The sequence below is a fragment of the Condylura cristata genome, unplaced genomic scaffold (genome assembly GCF_000260355.1).
Source record: "Condylura cristata isolate star-nosed mole 26May11 unplaced genomic scaffold, ConCri1.0 scaffold00036, whole genome shotgun sequence".
NCBI classification, from domain to species: Eukaryota; Metazoa; Chordata; class Mammalia; order Eulipotyphla; family Talpidae; genus Condylura; species Condylura cristata.
In genome coordinates, this window is record NW_004567137.1 from 9,143,186 (window position 1) to 9,158,351 (window position 15,166).

At 37.4% G+C, this 15,166-nt stretch overlaps 1 protein-coding gene across 2 annotated transcripts in view; it reads right to left on the reverse strand.

Annotated features, from left to right (window-relative positions):
- Nucleotides 1-15,166, reverse strand: part of PIK3C2G (phosphatidylinositol-4-phosphate 3-kinase, catalytic subunit type 2 gamma) — a 268,466-nt gene that overhangs the window by 2,503 nt on the left and 250,797 nt on the right. For both annotated transcript variants that reach the window (XM_004693237.2, XM_012732811.1), the window contains one exon: nt 8,394-8,519. In XM_004693237.2, the coding sequence (XP_004693294.2) occupies nt 8,394-8,519 (126 nt within the window). The remainder of the gene's footprint in view (nt 1-8,393; nt 8,520-15,166) is intronic.

Here is a 15,166-nt window from a genome sequence, read left to right on the forward strand (position 1 = left end):
ATGAAATGGTGTCTTTTTGGACAATAAGGGTGAATCTTAAGGTAATAATGCTAAGGAAGTAAGTCAGAAAACAAGAGATAGTCATTGTGTGGCTCATTTGTGGAATATAAATAACAAAAGAAAACAAACTGTCAAAACACCACAAAAATAATCCTTGGACATGGAAGATTGTGGTGGTGACCATTTTGGAAGGTGGCTACAAGTTTGAAAGTCTCCAGGAAGGGAGAATGAGATGACAGTATAGTGGTGCCGGTGCTTTGTTGGAGGGTAAAAGCATGTGTATGTAGTGAAGTGTAAAGTTGTACTCTCAAATATATATTTTTGTATACAAATGGCAATCAAAAAAATTGGTGAAAAAATTTTAAAAAATATTCTCTTAAGGTTAGTTATTCTGATCAATGATTCACTTATCAAGTAAATAATTAAGGTGCATGAGGTGCAATATAACACATTAATGCTGTCTACCCTGCCTCGTGAGGCATTGCCTGGTTATCCTCCTATTCTAGAATCTTCCAGGCAGGAGAATATTTTTTTCAGTTCTGTAGGATTGTTTATTCAAGTTATTTCATTTCCTCTGTTGATTGAGTTCCTCTGAAATAACTGAGAATTTTATGGCATGCTTTAAAAATCACAAATCCTGGTGAACCTGGCTAGCAGTTTATTTTGTTTATTCTTTCAAAGGACCATCTTTTGATTGGATCAAGAAGATGTGGTATGTATACACAATGTAATATTACTCAGCAATCAAAAAGATAAACACATGCCATTCACAGTAATATGGTTAGAGCTGGAAGGGATCATGCTCAGTGAAATAAGCCAGAAAGGGAAAAGAAAAATATTGGACGGTTTCATGTATAGAAGGAATTTGATAAAGGAAACAAATCAGGGATCAGCAAGAAAAAAATAATTACAAATCATAATCAATAGGCAACTATAAATCAGAGACATTCTGCCATGAGGAGGACAGAGTAGGATCAAAATGGGTACAAAGAGCACAAGGGACTATGGTGATGGTGCACATGTGAATTGGTAAAGGGACTTCAAGGGGAAATTGAACACGTGAGACTGAATGTAGACTGACATAAAATGAAGACGTATGTAAAAAGTATATATAAAAAAATTCCAAATCCTACCATACCAATGCATCTTCTTTAACTGAAATGAGATGTGCAGTGTGGACTCTCAACCTTTCTCTCATCCTCGATTCATATCCTTCTAGGACTTGAGGATAAGCTCCCTTTCCTTTTCTCTACCATGGCTATTTTGAACTGTCTAAACCATCTTTCATTTTTCTCCCACAGCACTTCTGGCAGTTGAACTTATCCCCTACATTATAGAGAAAAATTAGATGAAGGGACCCTCCTAGTGTTACTGGAGGTAATGTAGAAAAATGGAATAAATGAGCATCAGGTCTTTAGAAAAGTCAGGTTAAAAATCTCTGTGATTCTTATAAATAAGCCACAGAGATGTAAATTTAAAAGAAACACATCAATAATTTATATTTACATGAATCTGTTGTCAACTATGCTTTCTCATTTGCATAATGGTAATAAAAAAAACTTTCAGCATTGTGGAAAAGAAAATGAAGTAATGTATATAAGCCTAACTACAAAGTTTGGCATATAATAAAAAACTAATACATTATCACAGCAGCAAAAAAAAATCCATAAAATACAAAAAATGAACAGTTAGTTTTTGGTATTTTGTGTTTGTTGAGTGGAAAAACATTTCTAGTATCTTGAGTCTGCCAGGTACTTAGCAAGCTGGAATGTTCAAGAAATTAATTTTGGAATTAATTGCTGTCCCGCTAAAATATAAACATTTGAACTCCAAAGTTTATGTGATACTTTTTACTGTGCTTCATTGTGCAAAAGCTATTTTGTTAAGAGTAGTTGGTTATCTGAATATATAATTGCACATCATTAATGATATGTATCTGCTTTATTGCATCTGTAATGCTGATAAAAAAATAAGACAAGTGCTTTTCTTACTTTTCAGTGAATAATTAGTGGCAATGCTAGAGTATAACAATGATGATTATGTTCTTAAACTTTGTCACAAGTGATTTAAAACCTATTTTGCCTTCACATAAACAGAGCCAAAAAGGCAATACTTTTTAACCCATAACTGTGTTACAGATATGTACCAAGTCTTCATTACCTTCTGTCAAATATTGAATTTGTAGTTTGCCATTATTGCATCAAATGAAAAAATGCTGGCTGAGGTAATTATCTCTTAACTTACATACTAGTAATTGCTATGTGTTATTTGACAGCATAGTTTAAAATAGAGGGTATTTTAGTGATTGCAATAGGAGAACAATCATATGGAAAAATGAAGCATGTCTAGCTGGTGGGAAGCGGAGAGAGGAGACACGACAATGAAAAGGCGAGTTCAAAGCAAGTGAGAACAGACTTGGTGGATAGAGGGAGGGATGACACGACATAGTTTACTGGGATCAGTGTGGCTTTTGGTGTCAGGCACTTCTGGACTTTGAAACCTAGTTATATGACCTTGGTTGAAATATTTGTTTCACAGTCTCAGTATCTTCACTTACAAATATAATTTTCATTGTTAGGTGATACAGATAACAATGGCTATTGCTTACTGAATGTACTATATACCTAGCATTGTAATAGATAACTGTATATATCTTGCAGAATATGTAGTTATCTATGTATCTTATTATATATATATATATCTTATAAAACACAGAATATTCCTATTTTGTTCTTTTAAAGTGCCCCCAGTCCAGCACTTGGTATATGTGCAATAGCTATTGTTCCCCTTTATACTTCATCTAAGAAAGGAATTCAATATATGGATATGTTGACAACAAGATAATTCTAAGCTAGAATTATTAAAAAAAATTTTTTTAACCAGTGCCAAGGTAGCTTTGGAGTCAAATCCCAGTTCTGCTTCTAAAAAGCTTCAGGGTATGAGCATTTATACCCCATCTAACTCACTTTGACCCCAGCTGTGGCTACAATTGTGATTTGTATATGAAAGGGTTAGCAAGGAGACTGCTGGCAAACTTCTGTTGGGACTTACTGGGGAAAGTGTCAAGTTGACAAACTTGGTCCTGTATGAAAGCTTCTATTATCTGAAGGGTGGATACTCATGAAACACTTGGTAGTGGCCTTGACCCATACTCTTTAGGCCTGGGAGTTAGGGAGAAAGAGGACTGTGAATAAAAATGGAAAGCTATTTTTCATGAAAAGCTTTGTAAGATATTGGTGAGCCAATGGTATATAGTCCCTTTGCAGTCCCTTTCTAAGAGATTATACAAAAAAGAGGAGGAAGGTCATTTTTCTCCCCTTCTCATTGCATCACATTGCTTTGGCAGTTTGAGAAATCCCAGCTATGCTGTGTAGTTGACACAGTAGTACTTTGGAAGCAAGTCAGGAAGAATCAAAACAAGGCAGATGTCATGTGATAACTTTACTGTCACCACAGAAACCACTATGAGGTATTGCTGAGGATGCACAGAAAGAATTGAGGGATTCTGCATAGCGATGGGGACAGGAAAAAGTGAAATCAGAGTTTAAAATGGTGTACTGTTTTTCCATTTTTTATTATTTTTGTTGTACTGATATAGGCACAAAGCATAATAGGAAAAAGTTTATGTTGTATAGTCATTTTTCCAGTCGTGGCTTTCTAAATTTAAACAACTTCCCAACCATTCTCTTATCTTTCTTCCCATCTTAAAAGTGTAGTTACTTCTAAAAAAGATTGATGAAATTAAATATTGGGGTAGCTTTGTAAGTAATACTTTTCTAATATAGAAAGGAAATATATTTGACATTGTTATTATTTATCATGGCATCAATAGTTAGAGCTATATAAGTCCCAGTAATATATCATAGCCTCCGTGCTTTTTGTATACAAGCTTTTCTACCTCAGTAATTAGAAACTTTTCCAGCTCCATGCTATTCTTCAGGATTTGTAATGTAAGGAGATACAGAATTTTCCTTATTGCCAACTGCAATTGAGAAGAGTTTAAATGAGCTTATTTTCTTTATTTTAGCTATATGTATTATTAGAAGTATATATTATGCATTTCTAATGTGTATTATTAGACATTATTCTATTAATGTATTACTAACATGTATTATTAGAAAAACAGTAGTGAAGGCTCGTAGCTGGCCTTTTGTCTCTATAAATTATCTGATGACTTGCAGTAATTCTGGGCTCTCATACATTCCTTGTGCACTGATTAGAAATCACTGAAGTACTTTCTCTTTCATCAATACTTGTGGAATAAACACACCTATTTGTACTTGCAATACATGTAAAATTGTTTCAAAACCACAGTCCATGCTTAGCAAAATCTTGCTTTAAAAAAATTACAATGAATGTTATCCCTCCAAAAGTTAAGTTAGAAAAATGATCGAGGCAAAATTTAAGGGCTTGAATGGCACTTTTAGGATTCTGAACATTATCTAGTGGAGAGGAACCTTTGAAAAAAATTTAACAGGAGTTATGAAAAATATGAATATGAAAAATTTTTGAAAGACAATTTCTGTAGAAATGAGACAGATTTAATTCCAGAACACAAGACTGAAGTAGATAAGAGGCTGTTTAAATAGCTAAAATCACACCGCAGGTAAAGAAGTAGCAGTGGGACAGAGAAGGGATGATTGATTTAAGATATCGGAAGCTGCAGCATTCGAACTGATGAATGTGGCAATGAGTTGGATGTGAGTGAAGGAGGTAGAGGTGCTGTTAGAAGACAGCTGTTGAGATGGCAGTGAGTGGAGGAAAGACTATTTAAAGTGCCTAGGAGATAGTCAATGGAGCTCTTCAATAATTGTTTAGAAGTGCAGGTCAAAAACTTTGGAGAGAAGCCAGGACTTAAGGAATAGATTCAGGTGCAACCTACATATGCATAATAAACAAAAACTTGTGGTTATTTAAGATAATTTTGGGACAGTATATCAGGAGGCAATGAAAGTAGATTATGGAACTCCAGAAAAGAGCAGTATCTTTTCTTTTAAAAAGATTTATTTATTGCATAGAAGAACTAGGATGTAGACCAAATGTGCCATGGAGGAGATTCACCAGTGACAGTTTCTGGTGAATTTGAGGGTTAGCTCCTGGCTGGGGATTGAATTCAGGCCATCACAGGGATAGCACTGAGACTTAATCCCTAAGTCACTTAAGAGGAAGTGACCAAAACAATATTTTAAAATAAAGGATTGCATTGAAAGAAAACTCAGGAAAAGTAGAAGTTGATATTTGTTCCTCATAGGACGGATCCTCAGTAGAAATAACAAAGTGTTTAAGACAGCATTATGCTCTCCTATCCCTTAAGGCTGTTATGGATCTCATGAATAGATTCAGGAGCAACCTACATATGCATGAAAAATGAAAACTTGTGATTATTTAAGATAATTTTGGGACAGTATATCAAGAGGCAATGAAAGTAGATCATGGAACTCCAGTGAAGAGCAGTACCTTTTCTTTAAAAAAAGAGATTTATTTATTGCATACAAGCAATAAATAACCTAAATAAAATATCCTAAATAAGACCAAAATTTCTTTCATTGCAATCTTCCTTTTAAGATACTGTTCTGGTCACTTCGTCTTAAGGGACTCAGGGACTAAGTCTCAGTGCTATCCCTGTGATGGCCTGAATTCAATCCCCAGCCAGGGGCTAATCCACAAAGGGCGCAGCAGACCTTTCCTCTTTACAAAAGCACACTAATCACAGTTTTGGGTCTAGTATCTCAGAAAAAGGGCTACCATATGTGCCAAAATCAGGAAAAAGCCCTCCTCCCAACATATTGGTACCAACAACTGAACCCCCTCAGGTCCTTCTGCTGCCTTCTGTTATTGCAAAAAACAGGTCTTAGTATCCATGAAGCCAGCAAAGACCAAAAACCTAAATAAAATGAGACCAGAATTTCACCTGCTGAAAAAACAGAAGCAATTCAATTCTTTAAGTTACTGCTACAGATTTTTTTTTAAATAGGGAAATTTAAAGCAGCAAAATAGTCACAAAAAATACAACACATGGCACCTTGAAATCTCAAAGGAATGTGTCATTGAAAGGAGAAACAGTTTTCCAGAATCCAACCAAAGACATGGGGCTAATATATAAGCTCTACTAAGAATGTATGCAAATCAGCAATAGGAAAACAAATAGTCCAGTCCAAAAAAATGGACTGAAGAATTGACACTTCTCAAAAGAAGACAACCAGATGACTAAAAGGTATATGGAAAAGTGCATATCATCACTAATCATGGCAATGCAAATCAAAACCACAATGAGATGCCACCTCACACCTATGAGAATGAGTCACAGCAAAAGGAACAGAAACAAGGGTTGGCAAGGATGTAGAGAAAAAGGAACCCTTCTCACTGCTGGTGGCAGTGTACAATGGTCCAGTCCCTGTGAAAACAGAATAGAGGTTTCTCACAACATTCAAAATAGTTGTAACATATAAGCCAGCAATTGCACACCTACCAATCTACCCAAAGGACAATGCACGCACACTAATCCTGCATTCATTGCACGCACACTAATTCAAAAGGTTCTATGCACTCCTGCACTCATTGCAGCTCTATTTGCAATAGCCACACGATGCAAGCAACTTACGTGTCCAAAGACGGTTAAGTGGATTAAAACTACTCTTCGGCTATTAAGAAAATGAAATCTTGCTATTTTCTACTAAACCAAAATAAACCCTAAAAATCTAACTATAAAATTGAGGCTATTGGAGGGAGAAGATGGGGGACAGAAAGGGGAAACAGAGGGAGTATAAGTGCAGTTTGGTGTGGGTTTGGTATGGTGACACATATTGATATAGGAAGAAATGTGAACCTATACTTCTCAACATTGTATATCAATATTACCTCAATAAAAAAACTACAATCGAAGAAAGATTTCCAGGGGAGAGAGGAGAGTGTGATCAGGATATTTAGAACCCTCGTCTCCTTCCTGGAAGCACCTTTGAGCTTATTCCTACCCTGACCAAAATTAGAGTGACTTTCACATAGTACTCCTTCCATCATTATTTCTGAGTTCCACAGATTGTTCCTCTCATTTTATTTTGGGCCCAGGGATATTTTTTTTAATATTTATTTATTCATATGGAACTGGGGTACAGGCTAGAGATGTGGAGGGTGAGAGAATTCACCAGAGACAGAGAGGGGAGCAGAACAGGCAGAGTGACGAAGTACACTGCTGAGGGGAGCAGCAGGCGGGTCAGAGGTGTGCCTCGCCATGTGGATCTTCTCCGGGGCAGGCGGGAATCGAACTCATGCCGTAGTGACTTTAGCCTCTTAGTGCTGTGCTTTAACCCGCTGGGCCACCAGGGAGGGGCCCAGGGATATTAACCCCTGAGTGTTGCCAGCCCAGGGATACTACACAGTGTTTGTGGTTTCTAACATCTTGTCCATGTGTCTGTGAATAGTTAGTTTCATTATTAATCCCTTCTTGAATTATCCTTAAAAGAGAAAATTCCAGAAGCAAAAAAAAAAATTCCAAAAAAATAACCTGCAGTCAGAGTTGGTGCTGATGGGTAATTGGACAAGGAACATGTGAGACTAATCATTGGATTTAGTCTGTTGACTGTTGTCAGGAGTCTATTGATGCCTCCTCTTGAAATACACAGCATAAATAAAGGTCAGAATCTGCAAGATGAATGGTTAAGGGTGAAGAGGAAGTAATTAAATGAGAGCAGGGAATCTGTAATTTTGCAAAATTGTGGAAGTAACAGGGAGAAAGAAAAACTGAATGTTTTAGGATGGATGAGTTGAGGAGATTTTGTTTTTGTTTTAAGATTCCTGAGTATAAAATCCAGCAGGTAAGTATAGCTTTAATGACAACAAAGTATCACCTAAGCAAGGTACAGAGGAGAAAGGGAGATAGGAAAACATGGAATTACAATTGCCTTAGGAAGAAGTAGGGAACTGGATCTTCAAATTGTATAGTACAAATGAATCTGAGAGCTATAGAGGACATTAATTTGTATTTTTTTCTTTTCAAAGGTGTTTTAATGAAAATTTATTGTTCTACATTGGGCATACAATGAAAATATTTATTAGATAAGGAAAACCAACTAAAGGAAAGTAAGGTGTGAGGAAATATGATGAAGTCAGAAATAATAATAGTATATTAGTATATGATACAAACCCTATAAAGTCTTGATCTGGAAGATAGACACAATTTGCAAATTGGTGCGTAAGTGCTTTGAAAGCAATATCTGTGTTTTCCAGTTCCCATAGCATCCAGAAAAGTGACCAGTATACAGTGGTAATTTCAGGAAATGTCTTCCCCTTTATAGAATAATGCGGCCAATTACTGCAAATATTCCATATTTGGTTGTTAAGTTGAGAAATGGTAAGAAAAATACCACGCAACTGGACAAGAGATGAATCATACTTACAATTTCATTGTAAGTGGGGTCAGTACATTTTGGAACAGATTTTGTTTTCCTCCTCCGAACTTCGCTGGGATGTGGTAAAAGATAAAATTCAACATGTGCACTGGGCGCAGAGCCATCTGGGAGATGCTGCAAAGGGAAATGGTTATAAATATTAATGTGTGTTGCTATCAAAGAAAGCAAATAGATAGCTACTAAATATCTAGACCAAAGACAAGATCAAGATTTATGGCCATTGCTTTGTTTATCAGAAAATAAGAGCAATCAAAAGAAATCATTGCTCAAAAATAATTCCAAAGTATATTAAAAGGGCAAAATTACCTTATCTTAAATTAAGTGTTGTGTTAGAGAACTATGTTTAAAAGCCCATTATATATAATTTACTTTAATTGCTTTAAAGTAACATTTGAATTTACATTTTTGACAGAAGTGGTCAAGAGGTAAAATACAAACCATGGGCAGACAGGAATTTAGTGCTTCAGGATACTGCACCTCACTTGAGAATAAAAAAATTCCAGTTTAGCACATGATATGAGTGTACTTAGTGATCTGCATATGCATGTGGTGTAATATCACATTTTAAAGCAGAATGTAATTAAAATAGCTCTTAGATGAACAACTCTGATATATTTAACAGGACTTTAGGATGGATATAGTCATTTTATTATTTAAATCACCATAAAATAAACTGCACAACTCTTTTGCAATTATATTCTATGAGCTCCAAAAATTGCTTACACAATGATGCCAACTGGGTGGCAGCTGCACTCCCCCTCCCCAGTTCTCCAAACCACCACCACCGAACCCCTATATCCCCAAACTCTTATTTGGCTTCAGAACTTTTCTTCTTCTTTCCTATCTTTGTGTATCGTCGACACTTTTGTTACTATATCATTTGAAGAATGAACCCACTGTTTCAAAAATTTGGAAACTACCCTATATCAATGAAATTATTTTATCTTTGTGATCTCATCCAAAGGACAGCAAATGGAACTAAAATCTAGTTAATATCTAGTTGGAATTTAATACCTAGTTGGATACAATGAGAAATGTTTGTATAGTTTATATTTAAAAAGGGTGATTTACAAGTTGAACTGGGGGAATTAAATGCTTATTTTGTTGCTTAGATGCTGTTAAGTCAACAACTTTCAACAAACGTTTCAATGCTTTGAATCACAGTGACATTTCACTGTGAACATCCAGTCCCACCCTTAACCTCATTAGCTGTAATTTTATAGCTTTTGTTGGCACTCAAAAAAGCAGACTGCAAAGTCAGAAAATACATGTTATCATAGAGTTGACATTTTTCAGGTTCAATTTAGAGGATAACAAAATATTAAGAAAATTTGACTCTTGTAATACTAACAAATTCGATAAAATTCATGTCAAAATCCCTATATGGGACCCTCCCCGGTGGCGCAGCAGGTTGAAGCTCAGCACTAAGAAGCTTAAGCCACTTCTGCATGAAGTTCGATCCCTGCCTGTCCCGGAAGTGATCCACATGGTCCAGCAGAACTCTCCTGACCAGCCGCTGCGCCCCTCAGCAGTGTACTTCATTGCTCTGCCTGTTCTGTTCCCCACTCTGTCTCTGGTGAATCCTCTTACTGCCCCTGCACCTCTGGCCTGTATATCAGTTCTGTATGCACAAATAAATCTTAAAAATAAAAAACCAGGCCCTTCCTGGTGGCCCAGCGGGTTAAAGCACTGCACTAAGAAGCTGAAATCACTTCCGCATGAGTTTGATTTCCACCTGCCCAGGAGGTGACCACATGTGTGGCAGACCTCTCCTGATCCACCCGCTGTGCCCCTTAGCAGTGTACTTCGTTGATCTGCCTGTTCTGCTCCCCACTCTGTCTCTGGTGACACTCCTCGCCGCCCCTGAGCCTCTCGCCTGTACTGCAGTTCTGTATGTACAAATAAATAAATCTTTAAAAAAATAAAAATAAAAAACCAAACCTACATGTCAGAAGCCTAAAAATTGAAAAGCAGCTGCTTTTAATTCGCCAGGTATACTTGCTCCATTTGCAATCCTCCCTCGGTAGGAGGGACTGTGAAATGTGACCATGATGGCATATTCAGTGACACAGAAAGAAGTTGTTACTAATATTGGAGAGTGGATTGATTGTTCTTTCTCTCTCTTTTGGGGGTGGGAGGGAAGAAGGATGAGAATGAAGTGTTTTTGTTCTGTGTAATAGTTTCTCACTTGCCTGCTGAGGGGCTTAAGTGTACCATATCAATAATCATTATATGCTTCAGGGTTAGCATCGCAGTTAGTGGTTAGCATCACAGTTGTAAAAATAGGCTCTCTGATTGCAATCGAGGCCCCCAAATTTGCAAACTCTGTGGCTGTTAGCAGACAGCTTATCTTTTCAGCAGGTCAGTTTCCTACTCTGTTAAATGAGGCTAAATGTACTACAGCATATGAAAGACAAACCATGTAATGTGAGGACAGTGTCTGAAATAGAGCAAGACTCACTACATGTTTGAGACTATTTTTTTTTATCTTATAAATTAAACATGGAGACACAGTGTATAGCTTGGACAAGATATCCCCATTATACTATGACATACAGAGCACAGTTTCTCAAGCATAGCACTATTGACATTTGGGGCCCCATAATTGTTGAAATTCTTTGCTGTCGGGGGCTATTCTATAGCTTAAGGATGTCTGAAAGCATCCCTGGCATCTATCTACTTGAACTCAATCACAGCATCCTCCCAGTTGCAACAACCAAAAATGTTTCCTGATAGCAGTAAATGGCACCTGGGGGCTAACTTGACCGCGGTTGAGAATCAGTGATGTAGATGACTCAAAATAAGAGTCTCATGTTCTCCCTTAGGATGCAGCTTAATGACCTGGGAACATTCCCATATGAGTATCTTCTTGCCCCTTTTATCTAACCCCCAGTCAAAATCCATCTTCTATCCTTCATCATCGCCCCAAAATGACATTTTCTGGTGCATTATAATTCATTAAATAATACTATTTCATTCCCTTGGTGCCTTTCTTGTCCTTGATTTTCAAATATAACTATTGACCCTCTCTTTTGCTCCCATTCTAATGCCATGATGGATTTTTATTACCTGACTTGTTATAACTGGTGTTACTTATTTTTTTTGATGCCCCTATTTCCCCACCTCTTATTTATTATGTTGATCATTGCTGTACTTAACCTCCTTGCAAAACTGCTTTGATCAGGTCACTTTCCCTCTCAAAACACTCAAGGTTCCCTCCTACCTAAAACTTAAAGAAGGGGAAAGAAGGGGAAATTTTTTACATCAGCCTTCTCCCAGCATTTCACATCTAGGCTTTGGGCTTCCATTTCCAAGTTAATATCCTTGACAAGGTTCTTAAGTATCCAGGAATCTAAAATAATGTAACAGAGTAGGTTTCAGTTTAGGCAAGTGTGCATTAGATTTGACCAGCAGGCTTAGTCCGTTCTTAGCAGCTTTCATTGCAGACATTGATTATTTCCTCCTTACTGGCGCCATTTATGAGCACATCCTGTTCCTTAAAGATCTAAGCTAATTTGTTTTTTAAAGATTTATTCATTTATGCATACAGAGCTAGGGTACAGGCCAGAGGTGCAAGGGTGTTGAGAGGATTCACCAGAGACAGAGTGGGGAGCAGAGCAGGCTGACAGACAAAGTACAATGCTGAGAGGAGCAGCGGGTGGGTCAGGAGAGTTCTGACGCGCCGTGTGGGTCACCTCTGGTTCAGGATGAAACTCATGCTGAAGTGGCTTTAGCTTTTTAATGCTGTGCTTTAACCTGCTGCACCACCAGGGAGGGCCGATCTCAGTTAATTTTTAAAGGAAGTCTCTGGTTGTCTCCTTATCAATACTTCTCATTTCACCCTTTGTCCCCTATGTTCAAATGAATTAAATTTAACTTTGAAATTAGTAGATAACTCCTACTAATCATCTAGTCATACCCCAGGATTTTTACTCAGGCTGTATTTTAGACCTTCACAAAGTTTAACACTGACTTCAACAATCATGAGGTTTGGGGAATCAGAGTTCTCTATCTGACTCTCAGTTTAAACAGCGAGTCACTTTTGTCTCTAGAGTACTTTCTCACTCAGTAGCAGCACCATTACTTCTTCTAGAATCCCTGCTAGTGCTTTTACTGTGTTCAGAAGATAATATGAAAGCTGTCAAAACTTTGTTTTCATTGTTCATACTAGTTGAATTCTGTATATGCTAAGTTTGCTGTTAAAATCTTGTTCATTTCTATGCTTTTTAAATAGACTGATGTGTGTATGATCTTCCTTATGAGATTAGAGTTTCTTTCAAAGGGGGGTATATGTCTTGTCTCACACCACCCCTCTCCTCACATTTCCTTCGGGCTTTGCTGCATTGATTACTCCTTACTGTACTACCCTAACATCATTCTCAGTTTCTTCTTTCTAATTTTTCAATATATTTCTGAAACTTTGATTAAAAAGTTTCCCTTTAGAAAGGAGAAAAAATTCCCATTGTCATGGTGCTGACATGCTACTGGTGGGAGAGAAAATACTTACTCTTGTGAGTCAGTATTTACAAATAATCTGTGTGCTTAGTTTACCACTGTGAAGGGAAACAAAACAAGCCAAACCAGGGGTGGGGATAGATAGCAACATAGAGGATCAATCTGCTCTATTCAGGGCTCTTTCTAAGGGGAACAGAGACCAGGAAGCAGGGAGGCAACAATGAACACATTTAAATCCTCATGTGAAATTTGACTTCTCTTTACCTTATTCTTTTCTTTCCTTTCATAGTTAGACCTTCCTTCCATAGAAATCTTGTCTTTCGTGATGTTTGGTATATAATGAACATTGAACAGTTATCAAATGACTGAATGAATGAGCTATATATCCATGATGTCTAGTCTTTGAAAGTGCTCCTTAGCTAGTTTTCGAATCTTTGCCTATAATGCTACGAATGTCCCAAGATTTCATTAAAAGTAGTTTCTGTGGTCTTATTGCAACATTGCTTTTTTGTTAGTTTATTTAGTAGAAAAACTGGGGAGTAGGCCAGAGGTGTCAGGGGTGAGAGGAATGGGGAGCAGAACAGGCAGGTCTATGGAAAGACACTGCTGAGGTGAGCAATGGGCAGGCAGAAGAGGTCTGTTGCGCCATGTGGGTCACCTCCCTGGCCAGGATCGAACTCAGGCTGCAGCAGTTGATTGTGCTAATTAGTTGCTAGGCCACCAGAGAAACCCTAACTGCAGCATTTCTTTTGGTAATACCAACGGGTCAGAACTCTACTGCAGATTCAAGTAGATGCATTTTCAGATTCTGTTTCCATGTGTGTCCCAAGTGCTAATCCTGAACCACAGGGCTGCTTGAAATCCTCTTTCTGTTAGAGCTGCCCTAGCCTGCTCATCACTGGGTTTTCTCAATGATCAGGAGTGTTGGTATTGATGTCTTCTTGTTATGTTCTATAGCTTGCTCCTCCACTTAGATGCTTACTACCCTTTGTTTCTTACCCTGTCCTGCCCCACTAGAGCTATACTGGACTGATAATATAACTGTTCTTACTAGTGTTAGAGTGAATCCTTAGTCTTCATCCTTACTTTCACCTGGACACTTGATACCTTTTACTGTCCCCTTTGTGAAACCTTGAAGTTCCCCTTGATAATCAGCTCAGTGCCTTATCTAAACCTCCGTCTGGGAGCTAATGGTGACCTGGCTATTTCACTGGGGGCCTAGTAAGTAGTAGAATGTGAATTAAAGTAATATTTTGTGTTACATTTCCATCCCTTTTTTAACCTCAGTGTGTTTCCCTTTTCCTGACCCCTTTTTGTGGAGTATATGGAAAAACATAAAATTTAACTGGAGAAGTTTTTATGGGGTATTGAATAGCAAGAAGGAGAGGGGCTCACATTAGCACCAACTATTTCCTATACTAGAAATGAGTCTCATACATAGTATGTATAGGTGCTACTATTTTTTCAAATATTTGTAGCTACTACTGTTGGTACAATTATAATATTTTGAAAGAATTACTGCATTTATAATGGTATTAAAATTTATAGTTCTTAAACTTATCAGATATCAAAAGATGTTAGCATCTCAGGAAACAATTTTATTTGTAGGTTTATAAAACAGATATTTCTGTTCAAAAAGACTGAAATTAGAGTATTTTGTTGCATTCTTTGCATTCACTAGTATAGCAATTTCTCTTTCAACTGAAGTAAAGTAAATGGTATTCTTAGCTTCATTAATTTTTAAGTTATAAAAATTATAAATATTTTTAGTAAATCTGTGTTCACAATGTTAGTTTCTTTTTTATATGATTCATTTATTTATGCATACAGAAACGGGGTACAGGCCAGAAGTGCAGGGGCGGCGCGAGGCTTCACCAGAGACAGAGTGGGGAGCACAACAGGCAGATTGACATAGTACACTGCTGAGCGGAGCAGAGAGCAAGATAGGGGAGGTCTGCTGTGCCATGTGGGCCACCTCCAGACGGGGATCAAACTCGCACTGAGGTGGCCCAGTTTGGCTTACTTTCCCAGTGCAGCACTCCAACCTGCTGCGCCACCAGGGAGGGCCCCACATGTTGATTTCTAAGTGGTGGTGTTTTGGGTGTGTGAATAATTAAATATACTGATGTTATGCTTCCATGGCTTGCCCTCGATTGCATGTAGCATTGCAATTGGTTTTATTTTTATTTACATTTAAGATAAATCAATATTGCTTTCCATAATGGACATATTCATTTACTTTCCCACCAATAGTGTTATAGGGTTCCTCTTTGTATCGTCTCTGACACTTTTAGAGGGTCTTTTTG